The 21,824-nt window shown below is 38.3% G+C and overlaps 1 protein-coding gene across 1 annotated transcript; it reads right to left on the bottom strand.

Annotated features, from left to right (window-relative positions):
* Positions 1-65: 65 nt before the first annotated feature.
* Positions 66-13,438, bottom strand: LOC122064767 (syntaxin-41-like). The gene is made up of 4 exons (XM_042628526.1): positions 13,053-13,438; positions 12,814-12,932; positions 11,435-12,317; positions 66-467 (listed from the first exon to the last, which is right to left on the bottom strand). The coding sequence occupies exons 3-4, from the start codon at positions 11,632-11,634 to the stop codon at positions 185-187; spliced, it is 483 nt and encodes a 160-aa protein (XP_042484460.1). The 5' UTR covers positions 11,635-12,317; positions 12,814-12,932; positions 13,053-13,438; the 3' UTR covers positions 66-184.
* Positions 13,439-21,824: the final 8,386 nt, after the last annotated feature.

The raw sequence follows: 21,824 nt of genomic DNA, 5'->3' as shown, positions 1-21,824 counted from the left end.
TTGTTTTTTTTTTTTTTTTTTTGTGTGTGTGTGTGATGGGGGGGGGGCCTTACACAACCCCTTTCACATCATGAAACCAGCAAAAAACCTTTTTCTCAATATAATGAACAAGCTTCTAAAAATCATCATAAAAACTGCAGTGTCAGGCCAAAGTTTACATATGGAAGTGTAAATTCCATTTTAACTATACCTGTACATTTTTCCTAACATTTGAATCCTCAGAAGACCCTCTTGCAGAAAGCTTCTGTAAACTCTTCTCAGACTTCTTTAACAGATGTGTGATATCTTGGGTAAGAACCTCAATCGTGCGTTGATCTTCTTTTCCATCTCCAAATGATGGCATTAAAGCTTTTGCATGAGCCTTGGCTAGTTCTGACATTTTTGTCCGTGCACGTTGCATATTTACAGCTACTTCTTCAGAAACATCCACCCAAGCTGGAGGTAGACCTACAGTCATTGCACCCCCACTGACGTGGCAAACAATTTATGAATTTTAGGTTTCTAGCATTTAAAGATTAGCAAGGTGATTTATCTAGAAGTTTTACAAAAAGAGAACTTTAATGCCAATAAGACCAATAATTACAAAAGAAACCAGCCACAAATTCTTCTAAATCTGTCAAGATGTGTGCATGAAGTGTGAATATTTAGCATAATGTAGACTAGGATAGGGAGTCTAACCAAGTCTCAATTGCAGGATCTTTTTATTAGAAGAACAACCAAAAGCAGTCCCAACAACATAACAAAAAATCAGAATAATATAAGATAGTCCAGCAGGCTATTGATTCAATATGGCAGTAGTAATCAGGTCAAACCAGCAGAATATAAAAGCAGACCAGCAAGCTATCGATCCCTAGAACCAGTACTTCTTAGGACAGATCAGTATCAGCCAAGTAGGAATAAACCAGTGACCATTAATAGTTCAAATCAACTGAAAACAATGAACCAAAGGCCAAAGAAACCATAGGAATCAAATCAAACCAATCGATCTCAGATCTGGCCACACAGGTCCCCAAGAGACAAGAATATGGTGATTTTAAATAACTCACAGTTGGCTGATCAGAACAAGTCCAGACCAGGGTCGATCATTAGTTAGACAGGGAAGAACTATCGACCAGAATTGGGGATCAAAACCATGGCTGGAACTACTTCCAACAGTAGAGGCTGTGATGTAGCAGCGCTATGATGGATCGACCCAAACCAGCTCCAGAACCCGAACCAAGAACCAAATCCAATTTAGGATCAAAGTTACTGATTTGGGTTCAAGATTATTAGAATATTCTAGGATTTTTTTTATTTTTTTTTATTTTTTGAGAATATTTGTTCCCTATTAGAGTCCTTATTTGCTTCTAATTCTGTTAGTCTAGGTGTAGGAGATTTTATTTCTATCTTAGTCCTTGACTTTAATTAGAAGGTTTTAATTTTATTTTATTATAAATTAGACATGTAATTCAAGGGAAGAGTTAGTTGATGAATAAAGAAGTAATTGATTTACAAAAACCCCTGCGTGGCCGCCTCCTTCCCCTCCACCCTTTCCCTTCTTCTTTGAGATATCTTCTTTTCCCCTTCTCCCTCTTAACTCTTCATTGTCCAGCGAGACAACCCCCCCTCTTCTTCTTCTTACCTGCGATCTCTCTGTCTCTTCCCCTCTTCTCCCTTTTTTTCTTTCTTATTTTCTGGATCTCAGGTTCTATATCCCTGCCCTATAATTACCACTCCCTGCTAACAGTATTGTTCATCTCAGAAGGAGCTCTCTGGACCCTCATCTTTAACCTGTCCAGCCTAAAACCTTGGGCAAAAGAGATCCTTACCTGGGCTACTCAAATTCCACAGGCTTTGGTCTCCACATCTTGAGGATAAACCACAGTTTCAGAACTGTACCTGAAAACTACCGCCCAGATCTAGTGTATGAGGATCAATCTCCCTTGGGCGACTGAAATCCTTGAAGTTTGGCCCCTATTGAAGCTCCTATAGTGAAATCTGAAGCCATAACCAGATCTGGTCTGTGAGCCATCACTCAGATCTGCTCCAAGCAATCAACCTGAACCCATTATCTGATCACAAGGTTTGTTGTTGGATGTTTCTAAGAGACTGAAGGATTAGGAACTTAAACCAGAAATCTCGTTTGGTTTGGAGTTCTATTGATGAAGTTATCTCACCTGAACCGACTTGAGTTACCCGCCTCTTTCCTTGGCTAGAGGTTGAAGACAACCCCCAACAAGAATCATGGGTGATCAATATCCCTTTAATTTCTCTCATCCCATATTAATGATCCCTCCTTTATTCCCTTATTTACAACTTGCCATTGAGTCTTGCCCCTTCCAAGTTTACCCCCAGCCAATAAATAATAATCCCTCTCAAATCCTATTGCTTCTTTATTTGCTAATAGCTCCTTAAGAATTCTGGTTTATTACAAGATTGCCACTGGTTATTAGTATTGCATTATTTGTTGATTGGTTGGGCCCAATAAGTGATCCGATTGATATTTGTGCTATTTTATTCAAGTGGACCCACAGCCACCTGGGTTGGGTCTCTTGGGGCCCACCGGCCCCTCATTAGGCTGATTGTAACTTTTGACAGAAATTCTGGGCAGAAGTTGCAATATAAAGTACCTGATTTGTTTGGGCAGCAGTAGACTCTTGAAAATAAACTTGAAAGAAAGAAAGAAAGCACTTGTAGAACCACCAGGGCTTCCCACCGCAAGGCATCAACCAGATCAAACACCAGCCTCATTGTTCTTGATCAAACACAAGAAGCATCTCAACAGAGACATTGCAGCAGCAGCAACAGAGTTTTTTTGTTCTTAAAATCGTGGGGCTTAATGGGAGCTCTCTCCTTTATTCATAATAATGATGGGGGGTGATTATAATTTAGCAACTTCAAAGTTACTAAAAAACTGAAATAATGATTACTAACATCTAGTTACTAAATCTGGAAAAGTAAACTAGGAAATAAAACAACTGGAATTAGAAACTAACTTATGACTGAAAATTAGAAACTAATTAACCCCATCAAAACCCAACTAAAAAGGAAACCAATGAAAAAATGAAACCAATGAAAAAAGAAAACTAACTAGTAATCCCGTACTCAATCTTAGAGCCCCTCTTTTAGACCCATAAAAGTGGCCCAATACACTCCAAACCACATGGACTGAAGGCCTAACACATATACAACCCAACCTTAAGCTTATTCCTAATAAAACAAGCCTAGTTTGGTGAAGAATCTGCATCATAGCATCAACAAACAACAACAACAGCAATAACAACAACAACAAAAGCCTTATCCCAACTTAATGGGTGCGGATACATGGATCTAAGCAAGGACAGAGAAAAGGAAAAGCAAAAGTGAAAAGAAACAAGTCACAAAATATCACAAAAATAGTAACAAAGTCGAACACAGCTAGATGGGGTCTGCTACCCGTATCCTGGCCCTCCAATCCACTGTATGAGTATTTAGCGACAGGGAAATAGTCAGATTTACGACCTGGTAAATATTTCCACCTTATTCTAAAGAACTAATGAGCTGCACACAGGGTCTAGTTGAGCAATGGCTGTTCTGCACAGTTGAAATAATATTGTGACACTCATTGTTCTTTCGTTATCAAAGTGGGATGTAAGGTAGAGAATAAAGTGCATTACAGACTGAGAAGCATATAGAGATTCTTGAGAAAATCTGGAATTGTTCAGCCATACAGTACTGCTAGTTATAGGCACCAACAAAAAACAAACCATGTTTGGTTGCAAGTTCACAAGCAGGTTACAGAAAGGAAGCAAACATGAGAAATTATCAACAGAGAATAAAATAAGTCATTTCATTGGTTGCTAAGGTGCATATGTCAACCTTGATCTGAGAGCAGGCTTTATTCAAGTTGAAAAAGGATTCTAATAAAGGTAGTTCTATGTAGGCAATTATATTTGGACAGCTGTCATCTCTTTGGATATGAAGGTCCTCTACATTCTAGTAACATCATCATGATAGAGTTTTTTGCAGTACAAAGATGATTTTAGTTCTCTTTGGAAGGAAGATCAGTTCTTTCTATTCATTCAGATTCACAATTGCTAGTTGATGTTACCCATGGATCATGATCTAATCCATGAGAGGAAATTATACATTTTCAGACACATTAGACACTATTAGCTATTGAAGGCTTATCAAGTCATGCATGTATGGAGAGAAGCAAATTTATAAGCCGATTTTCTAGCTTCAGCAATAAGGAAGAAATAGTGCTGTCACAGTTGTGCTGCCATGAATTGTAATGATTTATTAGATTTGTACAAAGACAATTTTGTGAATGCACACAAGATGCAATTCTTCCATTTATTTATTTATTTATTTTAATAAATTTAATGTTCAAATAAAAATCCTTGTCTAAAATAATCAATTTAAAGATCAACATTAACTAAACCTCAAAATCATTAGTCTTATTTCAATAATTTATGTTCCACCTAAAATATGAGATTAAATAATTCTTATGCATAAAAATAAGCAATAGCATATAAAATAATACATAAATGCTTTACTTTAAACAAGCAGGGTCAAACTGTTCAAATTGAAACTGGGTTAGCCCTGGACATGAGATATTCTTCTGTTCTGAAACTGAGCCTCCATAATAGCTAATTTTCCAAACCCATGTTTTACTGCTTGAACTAAGACAACTAAGTGACACTAATACCTGATGAGAATTAAAATATGAGTTTAAAGTGTTGAAGTTAAAAAGCATCTTCATGTAAGAAGAGAGATAATTAATGCAAGACTCAGTGAAGCCAAATACTCAGCTGAGAGTCAAAGACTCAAATGAATCACTTAAGTTAAGCAATAGATTTAAGACAGAATCATAGTTGTCACGGCGTCTAGGTGAACCAAGGCAGTCGAGAGGGTCCAAAACTAAGGCGATACCAACAAGACGCCCATCCTGAATAAGCCACTTGGATACCCAGGCAACGCCTTGACAACCATCGACATAATCATCATCACGATTGACCCCCAGTTTTTTCCCCCTATTAAAATACTCTCAATAATTGGGAGCAGGGCTATGAGAGGTGATGCAGATTCTTCACCAAACTATGCTTGTTTTATTAGGAATAAGCTTAGGATTGGGTTGTATACGTGTTGGGCCTTCAGTCTATGTGGTTTGGAGTGTATTGGGCTACTTTTACGGGTCTAAACTAGGGGTTCTAAGGTTGCATACGGGATTCAGTGATTTGCTTCCTTTTTCTTTAGTTTCCTTTTTAGGTGGGGTTATTTAGTTTCTAATTTCAGTACCTAAATTAGTTTCTAATTTCAAGTCATTGTTAGTTTCTAATTTCTGTCTAGACTAGTTTCTAATTTCTTTCTAGACTAGTTTCTATTTTCATTAGATTCTAATTTCCAGTTTTTAGTAACTTCTTGTAATCAATTTTTAGTAACTCAGATTTAGTAACTCTGAGTTACTATTACTTGTAAACCATCCCCATCATTATTATAAATAAAGGAGAGCTCTCATCATAGAGAGACAATTTTGATTTTGGAAAAAAAGAACTTGTTGTTGGTCGCTGCCATGAATCTACTGGATTTTCTGTGTGTTTGATCACAGTGGAAGGGAGTGGTATTTGATCCATTCGACACTTTGCGGTGTGAAGCCCAAGTGGTCTTTTCAAGCTTTCTTATCTTTCTTCTTTCAAGTCTACTTTCAAGGTCTACTGCTGCTACAGGTATTTACCTCTTTTCCCTTAACAGTTCTGTCCAGGCGATAGGTTTTCTAGGCAGGAATATCGACTTCTGTTCTGACTCAACCCCTAGTCACTTTTGGCTGATATTTGGACCAGAGGTTCCCCTCATTAAAAGAGCAACTCGATCCAGTTTTGGTCCCCGTCTGGGCTGTGGTTCTTAAGTTATTAGGAATCTCTATTTTCTTGTCCTCTAGTGACTTTACTAGAACAGAACCAGAATCGATTGTTCTGGGCAGTCCTATTTTGTTGCTGTAGTGTCTATCGTTGATTTGGAACTGTTATCATCCTAATACTACTGCTGACTCATTCCTATTTGTTCACTGCTGGTCTGTTATAAGTATTATTTATTATTGGATATTTTGACCTAATCTGTTCTGTTTTCTGAGATCGATAGACGCATCTGGTTGTTCCTGACTTCTGTGGATGTTTGTTCACAATTTATGATCTGTTATGACCCTATTCCTATATCTGATTTAGTCCTTTAATCAGGGCTATATTCTGATCTCATAAATTCCAATTTCTGGATTCGAAACTCTGAGTTACAGATCTATTTTTTAACCTTTATTCTGATCTGTGGTATTGTTTCTACCTTGGTTATTATGGTTGTTCTTTGGTCTACAAGTTTCTGTTGTTTGGGTCTAATTTGACTTGTCAAACCTAGTCGGCTAGTCCTACATTAAGAGGGAAATAGGAGTTAACTAAAATTTTACAAGCTATTATAACCATGTTTGATTGAGCAGAGTACTAGGCAAACCAGCACTACATGAAATCCGTGTAGCTGAGATGTATATATTGAGACAGATGAGCACAAGACCACGAATGATAGACTCACAAATGTCACAGGAGATAAGGTTAGCACCAATCAGACAATCAGAGGGAAGTCAAATGAGATGGAGAGATACATTGAAGACCACTAGTTGTTGCCTAAATCGAAGGTGCTAATATATGAGGTTTCCGATGCAAGAAACTTGCAGTTTGAGTTCTTAGTTCCTCCAATAATGATGCTGGGACCAAGGGATAGAAAGCCTAGATATACATTTGAAGCTCAATAAATTAAAAGAGTTATTCTGATTTCTGTAATATTCATAAGGGAAAAGTGGAAGTGTACTGTGCCGTATGGCACAAAAATCTATCTAAAGAATGCATTTTGAACAACTTTTACCTTGTGGACAAGAAAAAGAACATCACTAACTCATAAGATATCACCTGGTGACCAAAGCCAAATGCCTAGAACCCTCAGTGACCACATATTTATAGCTCATTTGGGCTAGTACTGCCTGGACACCAATGGAGCTGTCAAGTCACCAAAGGCATACAAATCTTCTTGAAAGGCACATCTATGGGTATGTAGATAAAGACCAACATAAGCTATCATCCGGTGCCTGTGCACATGCCTAGACCCTAGAACCCTCAGTGACCATAGTCATAATTCACCTGGAATAGTTCTTGCTGGACAAACTGGAGCTGCCAAGTCACCAAGGCAATGCCTAGCCACTTGGCATCAGTTACCTTAATAACAATACTTCTCTTTGTTCCCATAATTCACAAAATTAATAGTTAATCTTCAAATGGTAACCCAACAAACAAAAAGACTTAAATGGCTGTAAGAAAAAGCATCTCTGCTAAAAAATCTATTTTTTCACACATGGAAGAGAAAGAAGTTCTATTCACAGAGAAGGTGGCAGCAACAGCAATCAATTTTTATCTTGGTTAATCACTTCTCCTCCCTCTGTACATCCTTGGTATGGTGAGGTTTAATACATGTTATCTTAATTGCTGATAACTAAGAGGTAGATCTTGTTTCTCCAATATGTATGCATAGGTACCTTCTCTCCAACTTCTTGATGCCAATGTTTAATTTCTTTCACAAACTTGACTGGAGCAACCAAGAGTTTTAGTGACAATTGACATTGTATGCCAAGAAAGAACTACAGTTCTGATTGCAGGCAATGACAAAAAGAGGTTCATCTAATTATACCAGGGGGGAAAAAGAGGGGAAGGAGACAGAGATGGAGAGAATTGTCCAAATGATTAGAAGATGGTAACTTTAAGAATATGATTAATTGCCACCCATTGTTTCCTACCTCTCGTTTGGCGGTTCTATTTCAAGTTTTTGAAAGAGTGATCGCATTATTGGTACAGACCAATAACCAAGTTGTAAAAGTTTAACATGTTTCTCAGTCACAAATTATGTTCCAAACCTATCTTCTGAAATTGAAGTTGGACAATAACCAAATTCCTGCCAAGTTTCCAGTTTTTGAGCATTCAATTGGACGTTTTAACCATGAATTACCACTTACCAATGATAATAAGAACATTTAAGTTTTCATTAAGTGATGTTTTCTGAAAATATTAAAAAAATATATTGGAACCATCCCATAAAACCTAAAAGAAAGAGGTTAACAAGAGAAACATCAAGCATAAGGCCCTCCTACAAGCTACCACTGCTCAAATTCAAATTAATTTTCCTTCCCCCCAAGGTCACCCAGTACCCATATGGCCATATTTAAAAATACCACCCAACACAATCTCCTCATTAGCTCCATTATTAATCAATCAAAGGGGGAAAAAACATACTGTTCCATCAAATTCAAACATTTCTGAGCATCATTCCTAAAATCACGTCACAGGATAACTGGAATGTAACAGATCAGTTAGTTCCCCCACCCTCTCCCATCTATGGAGCTTGGTTTCCCCAAGAAGCTCCAGATGTCATAAATTAAATTGTAAGGCAGTTTTGAATTAAAGAAATTGGAAGTCCCAGCAAGGAAGTAGTTGACAGAGACAACTCCAGAAATATGTTGGCAGTTAGATGCACTTGTACTAGCATGCAGCCTCAACTTTATAAAGGATGAGGCAGATCTGATTCTTAGAAATTATGAAGGTGCTTATGGATTGTGTTGCTCTTGCTTTTTAGGTTTATTACATGCTCCTTCAGGCACTGCAAGCAGGCTCAAAACAAGGTGGCCCATGCCATGGCCAGTTTATTTGCCAAAGCAGGTAGTTCAGAGGTTTGGAAATCAAGTCCAGTGGCTTGGTTGTTCAGATTGCCCAATCACATAGCATATCTGAAATGCAGTTTGGAGTCTAAAATGCCAGTGATAATTTGTGGTAGATTTCTAGATATTCTGGGATTGAGGGAGTTTAAAATACCCTGCAACCTATCCTGGATCCTACTATATTAAGGAACCTGACCCTTAAGATACTTTTTCCTGCCCATCTAGGGGTGTTTTTTCCACCAGCAGTGAATACCCCCTCATCTTAGGAAGTCCCAACTCTATGATTCCACCTCTCCTATAAGATAGACCTAGCCCTCTACATTGCCGTATGATGAAAGACATAACCCTCCAAAATCACTTATCTTGAAAGATCCGCCGACAGCTAAAGTGGCATTACTATTGAGAAATTGCTTGACAATGTTATGTGCACAATAAGTTTGCATGGGAGGTTTGCATTAGCCTTGTATGCGATTATATAGTGGGAGTAGTGGGTTCAGCTAGTAAGAGTTATAACTACGTGGGAGTAGTTAGAGAAAAAAAATATGAAGTAGGTTATTGGGGCTACATGGGGGTAGTGGTTAGATGGTTATTTTTATTGAGAAGTAGGGTAGTTGTTATAACCACCTGTAAAGCTTTATTTAAAATAGTAGCAATGTAATACAGAAGGAGACTGGATTATCAAAATTTTCTCTCTTGAGACTTTGATCCCCTAATTAACTACTTTTTAAGTAGAGAGGGATGGCTAAGCTAAGAGGCCCGGCTTCCTCTGTAAAGCCAACTCTTTCCCCTTACAATATCTCTCCTTATATTATCCCAACCCATCTATTACCAACTATGTATCAATTGGTATTAGAGCCAGACAAAGTGGAGCTAGAAGCGAAGGAGTCCTCTATAGGTTGTTCTCAACGAAGTTCCTTCGTCGACATGGGCCTCACTTACTTGGAACCACCACAACACGGTTCTTCCTAGACATTGTTATATAGTTCAAAACTACTCCAGAAGGGCATCCTTAGTGCAGTTGGTTGGCTCCCTTCTGCAAAGAGCATGAACGCAATTGAAGAGACTTTCAAGATTGCGAAGAGTGTATCTCTTGAGAAAATATCCAGCTTCCCCATAACCACTTTTGTTTGTCCTCGAGGACAAGGACCTTTAAGGGGTGAGGACTGTTACGTGCACAATAGGCTTGCACGGGAGGTTTGCATAAGCGCGATTACATGGTGAGAGTAGTGGATTCAGTTAGTAAGAGTTATAAATAAGTGGGAGTAGTTAGAGAAGTTATTATATGTAGTAAGTTATGTGGGTTACATTGGATGATGGGGGTGGTGGTTAGATAGTTATTTTTTTGTGAAGTACGGGAGTTATTATAACCACTTTTTGTAATGCTTTAATTAAAGTAGTAGCAATATAATGGAGGAGAGGATTATCTAAATTTTTTTCTCTTGAGACTTTGATCCCTAATTAACTACTCTTTGAGTAGAGAGGCATGGCTTCCTCAATTAAGCCAAGAGACCCCGCTTCCTTGGTAAAGCCAACTCTTTCCCCTTACAATTTCTCTCCTTGTATTATCCTAACCCATCTATTACCAGGTACGTATCAAATGGACACACCACTAACACTGGTAGATCATCATAAACTCTGACAATTGCTGATGTAGGGGTAGTCTGTGATAATTAACAAAAGGCTTTACAAAGCATTTGTGTATGTAAAAGAGAATGGTTTCATCCTTACCATTTTGATCACATTTAGAATGCTGGGAAATGATGATCCTGTCTTTCACTAAACAGTAAACATATACCAAAAGTTTGATAGCCTTCCCATGCGATTTGAAATGCAAGTCCTTGTTTCCCAGTCCCACCCCCAACACCTACCTGTCTCCTCAAGGAAAAAAAGAAAAGGATAAAAAATAAGTTTTGCCTCTCATGGCTTTGAGGATCACAACTTCAAATGAACAAGGCAGTTATCTGTGACTAGAGCTCCCACAATCTAATTCAGAAACTCCATCCCCATGTCTCCTCTCATGATAACCTTCCATCTCAGATACCAATAATTATTATCCACAGTTCTTATCAGTTGGTAATCAATAAATGTGAAGAGAAAGGGAGAAAAAGTGCGAAAAAAACACCTTAACTGATATCTCCTGGCAGCTACTGCTCTATTTCAATATGATTTCCTCCTCCTTACCAAAGTCATCCACTATCTATTTATTAAAAAGGATTACAGTCAGGGTTCCACTAATCAGTTGCCTCACCACCATAGCATCTTTTTCTGCTACAACCTAATTAAACTCCAAATGTGCTTGTACCTCTCTAGGTATTTTAGAGGAGTGGATCCTTCTTCCTATCATTTAATAAAATTCACCTCTTTCGATTTTGACAGAAAAAAAAAACCCCACAAATTAGCAAAGCATCCTTCCTAAAAAACACAAATCAGGATCTTATGATCGAGCAATTCATGTAAAGAAACTACATATCTTCCCCTCTAGGCACTTGATTAAGGGAAGAAGCAAGTACATTTCATAAATGTTAAATAGCGCAGTCACTTAACTGGGTTCGAAAATGAGAATCCAAAAGGAATCAAGACTAAAATCCAGAGATTTCCTCATTAACCAGGAATGGCAGCAAAAGTCTAAACAGCATTCCGATCTCACAATTCCATGCATAAATTCATGGTATAAAAAATAAAATTCGATACTAGGGTTACTGCATCTCAGAAATAAACACCCAGTAGTACCTGGAACTGCCTGGATCTTCGGTACTGAGGGCTGTATAAGACCGATTGGGATGCAGAAGCGAAGAGCTCACCATTTCAATTACAGGACCTGTCGAGGCATGAGAAGAAGAAGAAGCCGACGGAGAAGAAATCGTCGGTCGAACGCTCCTCAGAGAATCTCTATACTTTCTGTACAGAGGAGTTCTATTTCTCATCGCCATCGAGAAAAATCGAAATCAAAATCGGAATTGAAAAGCTGAAGAGGATTCAAATTTGCTCGTCTAACGCGGGAGTTGCAGAAATGTAGAGAGAGAAAATATGCGTTGCAAGTTGGAACCCCAAAAAGTGCGGAAACCAGCTCGACTATTAACAGTTGAACGCCTGAAACAAGGGAATACAGGAAGGAAGAAAGCTACCCACCATAACAGTCAGACGCAAAGCTTCGGAGCTAAGACATACTCTATGGGTCTGGACTCTGGACTGGGCTTGTGTATCCTCTTAGGCCCACCCAAATAGGGGAAGTAATCCTATTTCCCACCCCAGCCCAGCCCCTCCCATCCCATACCCAGATGCAATTGGAATGTCTACTAGCAAAAGCTGTATTCTCTTGTCTGCTTTTCCTTCTTCCACAACACCTACTCCTGTTTGGATTTGGCTTGTCTCCAATTCCTGCCTCTCCAATTTCCTTTTAATTCTACTTAAACGATTGACACCTGCCTAAACAAGATCCAATGGTTGTTATAGCATAAAAATTTAAAACCTCAGACCGCTGCACCAAACCACTTATGGACTTGAAACCACCATTTTTTTTTGGAACTCGTGCCCAAAACCCAAAGTTGTGTCCCCCAAATCGGAAAAAATAAGAACATGGTTTTGTGGACGGGGGAGGGAGCTTATATTGTACCTTAGGGGTGTCAATGGGTCGGTCCGGCTCGGTTTCGGTCCGGGTTGAATCGGTTTCAGTGTGGGAAAGCTGAAACCGAAATCGAATCAATAAGGAAATTTTGGTTTCGGTTTGGTTTCTATTTCGGTGCGGTTTAGTTTCGGTTTGTCTTTGGTTTCTTAAATCGATTTGTAATCGGGTTGGTTTTGATTTTTGGTCCAGTTTGGATTCGACTTTCCATACAAATGTATAGAAAACTATGCAAATTTTGATTTTTTTAATGAATTTTGGATTGTTTCGGTTTCTTACCGGTTTGGTTTCAGTTTCGGTCTGGGTTTTGAGCCGGTTTCAGTTTGGTTTCAGGTTCATCCGATTTTCGGTTCGGTTTGGTTTTGGGTTGCAATACTCCAAACCGAACCGAACCAATAAGGCTTCGGTTCGATTCGATCTGTATTGTTATCGATTTGATCCGGCCGGTTTTACCGGTTCGGTTTAGGAATTGACACCCCTATTGTACCTAGATTCCTCAGTTGGAATGTGATTCCAGTATCTCCGATCATCTATCTCGGTAATTCACAGCGCCCTGGAAGAAATCAACAAGAAAACCCCGCCGGTACTCTTGTCCAGCCAAACCTCCTAATCAAAACCCAAAATTACAAACTATCAGGAAAACTGGGTTAGAAACAAAAGAAAACAGCCGGAAAAATAAAGAAACCTAAAACGGAGTCATTCGAAGTTGAACGACGATAAGCTTACCTTAGTTCCACCATCAAAAGGATTCGGATGAGAAAGTCTAGCATAAATATCTTTCTTGCTCAAATTCACTGGAACCTCATTTAACAATTTGTCGATAAGGTAAGGATAATTAAGAGGCAATTTTGATTCCCAAACGAAATCAGCGAAGAAGTACCAGGAAAGGCTCGATTCAAGCGTGCAAATTTACAAATATCAGGTGGATCCAAATACATAAGAATTGAAGCAACGCAGCTCTCCGGTAATTCTCCGAGACCAGGATTCAGAAGAGAAGAGCCTCCATCAAAGTGGTGGTTTTTAAGTCCATACGTGGTTTGGTGCAGCGGTTTGACGTTCTAAATTTTTATGCTATAACAACCGTTGGATCTTGTCCAGGACAGGTGTTACTGGATTAAATAGAATTGGAAGGGAATTAGGGGGCAAGAATTGGAGACGAGCCAAATCCCTCCTGTTTCTATCCATACCTTTGCTACTGCCTGTGTTACTACTCGACAGTTACTGATATGCCCTGATCCCATGCTTCTGGAAAGTTCTCTTCCCCCCAAAACCACTCCATCTCAACATACTTTTGTGGAATTTCTGGGGGTGCGCTTCCAAGCGCATCATATGTCCTTCTAGTACTGTCTCCATCCCTCCCAGGTTGCCCATACTATATCTAGTACTGCGACTGGCTTTGCCGGATTCCCTGAACCCTTGGCTGCCAGACCTCACAAGCGGGCAAGAACAACCTTCGATACCGTTATCCTATTGTGGAAGTGCCCTTCCATTTCATTGACCAGTTAGATGACCCTACCAAACTTCTATCGAACCTTAATGATCATTTCAAGGGGAAGACCCTACTTTGATTGCTGATACCCTGCAACATGGGACTGCTGAAGGTGTCGAACACAACTCTAGGGAAGCGGGTGGAGTGCCTCAAGACTAGTTATGCATTATTTGGCTCTTTCATCCATTTTCAACTTATCTTCTTGTCTTTTTTCCGTAAATCTCATACTTGCTTCGTTTCACTTTGATACTCGATATAAGCGCCAGTAGTTTATTCTTAGGTAGCCTGTGTGTTTATGCTTTAATGATTGTATCTTCTTGCTCTTTTTTCTCTAACCATTGCTAGAATTATTATCATAATTATTATTTGTTGTTTATCTTTCTACTCTTGATTCTCTAATTTGTTTGTATCTGTCCTCTTTTTACGTTTATTTCTGTGCTATTCATCTTAATCTTGTGGTTCTAGTGTTCCTGCCTTCTTGACTTTATTGTATCTGTCACTCTTGTCTGAACTTTTTTGCCACCTCATGAAACTTTTTTGTTGGAATGTAAGGGGTTGTGTTCTCCCAAAACTATTAGCACACTTAAAACTCATTTAAATAAACATCACCCCAATTTGCTGTTTTTATGTGAAACAAAAATTAAAGATCATTCTACTTTTCCCTCCCCTCATGTGTCATTCAATTTCAATTCCTCTTTTCTCATTAATAGTGAGGGTACTCGTGGCCCCAAGGGGGGCCTCTGGCTCCTCTACTCCAAAAACCTTCCCAACCCCCAAGCCCATATTGGATCCTTCTTCATCTCGTTACAATTTGACCCTTGCCTTTGCTTCCCTGGGCCATGGGGTGTGATCTGCCTCTATGGCTCCCCATAGGCTTCTACAAGGATGCAGGGTTGGCAAGAACTCTTTTCTTTCCTCTCTTCTATCTCTTACCCTATTCTCCTTATTGGGATTTTAATGACATAATCTCTCCATCCCAAGGAGGAACTCCTTTTACCCTAACTCCATCTTCTAAGGCTTTACAATATCTTCTTTCTACTTTCAACCTGTCAAAAATTACTTTACCCTATAATATTTTCACTTGGACAAATAAACAAAAACCCCCAAACCTTGTCAAAGAATGCCTTGACAGAGCCTATGTAAATCCTTTATGGCTATCCTTTCAACCTTACCCCTCCCTTACTAAGCTTTCTTATTTTGCCTCTGAACACAACCCATTGTTTTCCTAGCCACCGTGCCTATCACTCGAACTAAAAAACTTTTTTCACTATCAGCATGCATGGCTTTCCCATCCCCTTTTCATGCCTTTCTATTTTAATGGTTGGATTAATCTGGGTCAAACAAATCTCTCTAACAAGCTTGCATGTTTCAGCAGACTTCTCCAAAAATGGAACTTCGAAGTTTTTGGTCATATATCTCACTTAAAGGACCACTTGTTCAATGCATTGTTACAAGTGGAAGACCATGTCCAACCTCTGGGTGATATGGCCTCGGTTCTTCACCCAAAATCTTGAATGGGTCCTCCAGGATGTGGAAACCTTTTGGAAACAAAAATCTTGCCACAATTTCCTTGTCCATGGTGATCGGAATACAAATTTTTTTTCATATTGTGGCAAAGGTTAATCAACATTACTGGTAAATCTCCTTCATCCTAGCCGGTGATGGGTCCTGACTGGAAAACCCTGCTCTCATTGCCAAGGAATTTGCATCCTTTTGGCATAACATCTTTACCACTTCAAACCCCTTGATCTTACTTTCATTGAATGTCTCTTTCCCCCGTGCATTGACCTATCGACTCAATTCCAATCCCTTAGCTCTATTCCTTCTACTGATGAAATCCGTTCATCTATTTTCTCTATTGTGGCCTTTAAAGCACCAAGGGCTGATGGTTTTCAAGTTGTTTTCTATCAAAAATTTTGGCCTTTAGTCTCTACTGATGTCATATCTTTTGTTCAACACTTCTTCACCTCTGCTTCCCTTCCTCTAGGAACAAATCATACCCTTCTCTGTCTTATTCCCAAAATAGAAAATGCCTCTTTTGTTTCTGATTATCGTCCCATTAGCCTATGCAATGTTTTCCTATAAGATTGTGGTCAAAATTCTTGCTACCCGCCTTAAATCCCTCTTGCCCACATTCATCTCCCCTTGTCAAGCTACCTTTGTTCTTGGTCGTCAAATCTCCGACAACATTATCATCGCCCAGGAAATTTTCCATTTTCTCAAACGCAAGAAGAAATGCAAGTTAGGCTATGTGGCAATTAAATTGAATATGGCCAAAGAATATGATCGGGTCGAATGGAAGTTTTTATTATCCATTTTTTATTTTTTAGGATGCGGAACCCAGTGGCATGCCCTTATCAATACTCTTGTATCCACATCTTCTTTTTCCAATCAAACTTAATGGTAATGCCTTTCAACTTTTTAATGTCTCTAGAGGTTTGTGCCAAGGATGCCTCCTAAGCCCTTTTTTATTCATTATTGTGATGGAAGGACTTTCCAGACTTTTGAACACTCACAGGGAGTTAAACTTATTTAAGGGCATCATGATTTCTAGATTTGCTCTGAAAATTACCCATCGATTTTTTGTAGATGATACCTTTATTTTTTGTCACGCTACCCATGAGGACTTATCTATATAAAGTGTATTATGGATATTTTTGTTGATTTATCTAGTTTGACCATCAACCTCTCCAAAAGTGGACTTACTTTCAGCTCCAATGTCTAGCATGATGATCATGCGTCCCTTTGTTGCTCTATTGGCATCTCGAAAATGGATAATGATTCAATTTATCTTGATACCAAACTTTTCCACTCTAGATCTACATGTGTGAATTTTAAGTCTTCTTCATAAAGTGGAAAATAGGCTTTGTACTTGGAAAGCTTCCCTTCTTTCTTTTGCAGGAAGACAAGTACTAATCCAGTCAGCTCTATCATCCCACCTTCTTATTTAATGTCATTTTTCTCTATTCCAAAGACTGTATGCTGGAAACTGGACTCAACCCACTCTTATTTTTAGAATGGTGACTCATCATCTCACCGAAAAGCTCATCTAATTGATTGGTAGAAATTGTGTGGGCTTAAAGTTTTTGGGGGCCTGGGCTTTAGAGATTCATACACCCAAAATAAGGCCTTGCTCCTCAAAATTGGGTGGAGACTTCTCAACAACCCTCAAAGCCTCTAAGTGCGTCTCTTACAGGCTAAGTATTTCCATCACAAATTTGTCTTTGATCCCAAAACCCTCAAAACAAGAGGCTCCCCTTGCTGGAAAGCCATCATTAGTATTATTCCCACTCTTCACCATATGATTTACAGGAAAATTGGTAATGGGAACAATACCTTCTTTTGGACGGAGCCTTGGATTTTCCAGCGATCTCCAATTTCTATTGCTCAATATCATGATCATAATAACTCACATCAGGTAACACTGGTAAGGCACGTTATATTTGGTAATGGTTGGAGTTCTAATCTTATACAATTTCTGTTGCCTTATCATATATCACACATGATTCTACAGCTTTCCATTTATGTCTCTGCTGATAATAATGATCAATGGTGGTGTCATCTCTCTAAAAATGGAATTCTAACAACCAAGACAGCTACTAGATATTTTTTTCATAAACTTTGGTACTAACACTAATGGATGCTCCTACAAGTGTTCATGCTCTTTGCCCTGCTCACATTGGTGGCATATATTTGGAAACTTAGAATCCCGCCAAAATTTAAGTTGTTCTTTTGGCGATTGATTTTGGATTGACTACCCACCAAAGAACATTTGCACAAATGGCTGAATATAGACTCCACCTGTAGTCTATGTCACAAAGGGCAGGAAAACCTCTTTCATGTGTTTGTCTCATGTGAGGTTGCTTAAAGAATATGGGCTTTTGGTCCACTTGGTTTTCGACCATCTAGCCTTTCCCTTACCTCTGTTGCTCGATTAATTATGTATATTTATAATTCAAACGAAGTCAAATAATTCCAGCCATTTGACTTCGTCTGAATTAACCTCTTTTTTTACTGTACTAATTACTATGTGCTATTTCTTATGAATGCATAGAAATAGGGTTACTTTAGGGATCGCCACCCTTTTCACTTTGCATTGTTATCCAACAAATGCACCACTAGACAGCAAGATTTCAGCACCTTTCTAACAATCGGCCTATACAACAGCCATCGATTTCCCCACATTTTTCATGTCCTATCCCAACAGGACATCCTGATAATACTATTTTTATAACATCTATTACTGATACATCTTTAAACATTTCTGGATGGGTACTATCAGTTTTGTCTCATACCGGTTGCTTACTCTCTCTCAATGATTTTGTCATGATAGAAGAGGTACTGATGCCGTGGCAATGGGACTTATGATCGGGCTTCAGGAATTCCAAATCAAAGGCGGTGTTTTTTACAGAATTTTAATAGACTTACCTGAACTTAACAGCCTCATCTTTGTAGATAATTTTTTGAAGTGGCCTTGGCCTACTTTGGTTGGCGGTTAACCATGGATAGTATTTTTTCTAAAACCCAATGTCTTGTCACTAATTCTCCATATATTAGCCTTTTGAAAACTTGGGCTTACAAAGCACTGAACTCTAAGTGTTGATATGTACATTATATCTAAAGTAAGGTATTTTTTTTTTCTTTCTAGATTAATAATAAATAAATAAATAAAGTTGTACTCTCACCTGATCTACCAAAATTAAATTTTTTTGGTAGAACACCAAATTTTTTTTTATGGCAAATGCTTTTTGTGTGCGAGTGTGGCCCTGCAAATTCAGAAATGTAGGGAGTAAATTGATAGGTCTGACCCAATGGAAGGGAAAATGATTCTTTGGTGAATGCCTTCTCGTATGCTTCCATTGGCCCTCGTGCACGCAAAATTGCACTCCCTTGCAAGAAACACTTCCCCAACATTTACACGGTTTACCATTTATGACCAAGTAATCACACATACCAACCCGACTTATTTCTAAGGTAGTATTCTTACGATGAGATAAATGATGGTTTGCATATGAAACTCTTCAAAGTTTACACAGTTTATGCTTGAATATGTAGGCTCTAAAATTTTACCTTTTAGAATTTTACACTTTTCTGAAGCCCATATGTAGGCAGAAGCGGATTTGTACAAGCAAAGGAAAATCAAATTAATAACTAGCTAGACAACAAATCATCGAATTCCTCATTTACTTTTATTTTATTTTTTAATCTTTTTGATTGTGGTGGTATATACTATTCACTTTTTGGATGGAAAGTAATATGGTGAAATATTTTTCAACAAACTTATATTCCATTCTTTATTTAGAAATTGAATAAAAGAACACAATTATAATATTGTCATTAGAATTAATAATGAGAAATCAAAATTGCTGGGTCCCTGTTGACATTGAGAGAGGGGTGAATTAGCATGCTAAATCCTTTTTCACTTTTCGACTATACCTCTGATGTGTCAATCATTATTGGCACTTTAAGAAATGCACACACAATCTACTGATGCTGCCCAAAGATGTCTCACCATCCCAACATTGTAAGTACTATCATATATACTGTTATATATATATATATATATATACACAAACATATGCACATCCACATTGCACCACCAAGTGGCTAGGTCTACCAGATTGACATACATTGTGACGACCCAAGAATATGGCAAGTACCAGACCTGCCTGAGAGATCGGTAAGATGTCACCATCAAGAATACGGCAAGCACCAGGGGGTTCGGGAGATCGGTGAGGGTGTGCAAACTTTAGTCCCACATCGCTTAGGGAGAGATTCCTGGACTAGTTAATAACCTCTAACCTCCTTAACATGGCACAATGTATTTTAAAGTCTTGAGGCCTATGGGTCAAAGAGGACAATATTATACAAGGTTAAAGGGGCTAGGGCATTACAAATAGTATCAGAGCAGACCCTGACAGCATGTGGGGCCACAGCGGGGATGCTATGCCAAAAGGGGGGAAGTGTGATGACCCAAGAATACGACAAGTATCAGACTTGCCTGAGAGATCGATGAGGTGTCCTCACCAAGAATATAGTAAGTACAGGGGGTTTGGGACATCGGTGAGGGTGTGCAAACTTTAGTCTCACATGGCCTAAAGAGAGATTCTTGTGCTAGTTAATAACCTCTAGCCTCCTTAACATAGCACAATGCATTTTAAAGCCTTAAGGCCCATGAGCCAAAGAGGACAATATTATGCAAGGTTAATAGGGTTGGGGCGTTACAAATGGTATCAGAGACTCCGACAGCGTGTGGGGCCACAGGGGGACATTGTGCCAAAAGGGAGAAGTGTGACGTCCGAAGAATACGGTAAGTACCATATCCACCTGAGAGATCGGTGATGATGTACAAACTTTAGTCTCACATTGCCTAGGTAGAGATTCTTGGGCTAGTTAATAACTTCTAGCCTCCTTAACATAGTACAAGGCGTTTTAAAGCCTTGAGGCCCATGGGCTAAAGAGGACAATATTGTGCAAGGTTAATGGGGCTAGGGCGTTACAATTTAATAGCAGTAGTAAACATCATGCCATGCAGGTGCCAATTGTCAAACAATTGTAATCTCATCCTTAAATCAAGGTACATAATCCAAGTAAGGGAATAATGACATTCTGGTGAACAACTAGAAATTGAAAGGGGTCACTAGGTAAGTAAAGAGCCAAGGATATGGAAGGGTTTGTAATTATTCACCACGGGTAGACTTGGAAGTAAAAGTTATATAAGAATAAGAGGTAATAAAAGGGAGTAATTTTGGAAAACAACTTTAAAAAGGGTAACATCGTGAGAAGGAGAAAGATTTTCTTCAACCTCCAGCTGAAACAAGGAGGCAAACTATAGGTCTTGGTTTGGAGATACTACCTGCTTCATTAAACCATGGATCAACTAGAAATTTTAGGTGGAGAGAGGAGAATAGCATCCCATGGCCCTCTTAAATGCAAAAAACAAACAGGACAATCAAAAAGGTAAGATTGAACAAAAAAATCCCTGAAATCATATAGGGCAATAGTTATAGCATATCATGTTACAAAACCAAGATCTTATAACCAGTAATCAAAGCGAGAGAGAGAGAAGAAGAGAGACTGCAAGACTGGGCAACCGATTATGTAAAGTTGTAGTCCCCCTATTGTTGTTATATATTAACCATAATGAATCTTGATCCATTTATGATCATCCGATTGTGTTCAGGGATTACTTAATTAATTTTCAAACAAGCTAGCCCAAGCTCCCGCTTAAATTTTTAGTAATTATATTTCATATATTTAATTCAACTATATAACTTAAATCAAATCCTATTGCATACATTCACTACTTGAAAATTCACTAATGGTAGATTCATCAACATTATGGAAATGATCATTAAGAATCACATTGAGACATTTTAGATTTTTTGCATTCCTTCTTTATATTGTTTATAATATGAACCTCCTATTCCTAGATATATGCTCATGAAACTGTTATCTCATATTGTCTATCTCACGTAATGCTATTTTAAAGGCAATTTGTATTCTCATCCTGTTTGGTGGATATTCACAAAATGTATTCATTTTTTGAATAGTAAACTAGGTGCGACCTTCATCTCTTTCATAGAGTGGTGGTCTCTATGATTTATTTATTGTACTCTTTATTTCATATATTTAAGCTTCAAGTTGTATTATACATTTAGAAGAATAACTTTGAGAAATATCATCGAACGATATTGAGTTCCCAATATGCACTTGATCATCGTTAGTAATACAAATTGGTAAAGCAGATAAGGAAAAATCTAAGAAATGAAAAAACAATTGATAATTTGCAAGGGAAACATAAGATAAACATAAAATAAGATTCATTGAAAGATTCAAATACTTTTTCATTTGCAACCTCCTTTGTCCTATGATATGCATAAAATCAATCCACTAAATGTTTGATTAACATATGATAGGAAATCATGCCAAAACATAATTTGATTATAATCATCATATTCCTTCAGGATGTAGACTTTTCGCTACATAATAGACTTGAGAATTTCATT

Source organism: Macadamia integrifolia, unplaced genomic scaffold, assembly GCF_013358625.1.
Source record: "Macadamia integrifolia cultivar HAES 741 unplaced genomic scaffold, SCU_Mint_v3 scaffold1752, whole genome shotgun sequence".
NCBI lineage: Eukaryota > Viridiplantae > Streptophyta > Magnoliopsida > Proteales > Proteaceae > Macadamia > Macadamia integrifolia.
The sequence above is the reverse complement of the archived record's forward strand: the minus strand, read 5'-3'. Positions and strand labels throughout refer to the sequence as shown.

What these genes read in the sequence shown, in the direction of transcription:
- LOC122064767 (XM_042628526.1), bottom strand. Translation starts at nt 11,634, where the DNA reads ATGGCGATGAGAAATAGAACTCCTCTGTACAGAAAGTATAGAGATTCT. An exon ending in GAAGATCCAGGCAGTTCCAG is followed by an intron (nt 468 to 11,434) that starts GTACTACTGGGT and finishes TTGCCACGTCAG; the next exon opens with TGGGGGTGCAATGACTGTAG.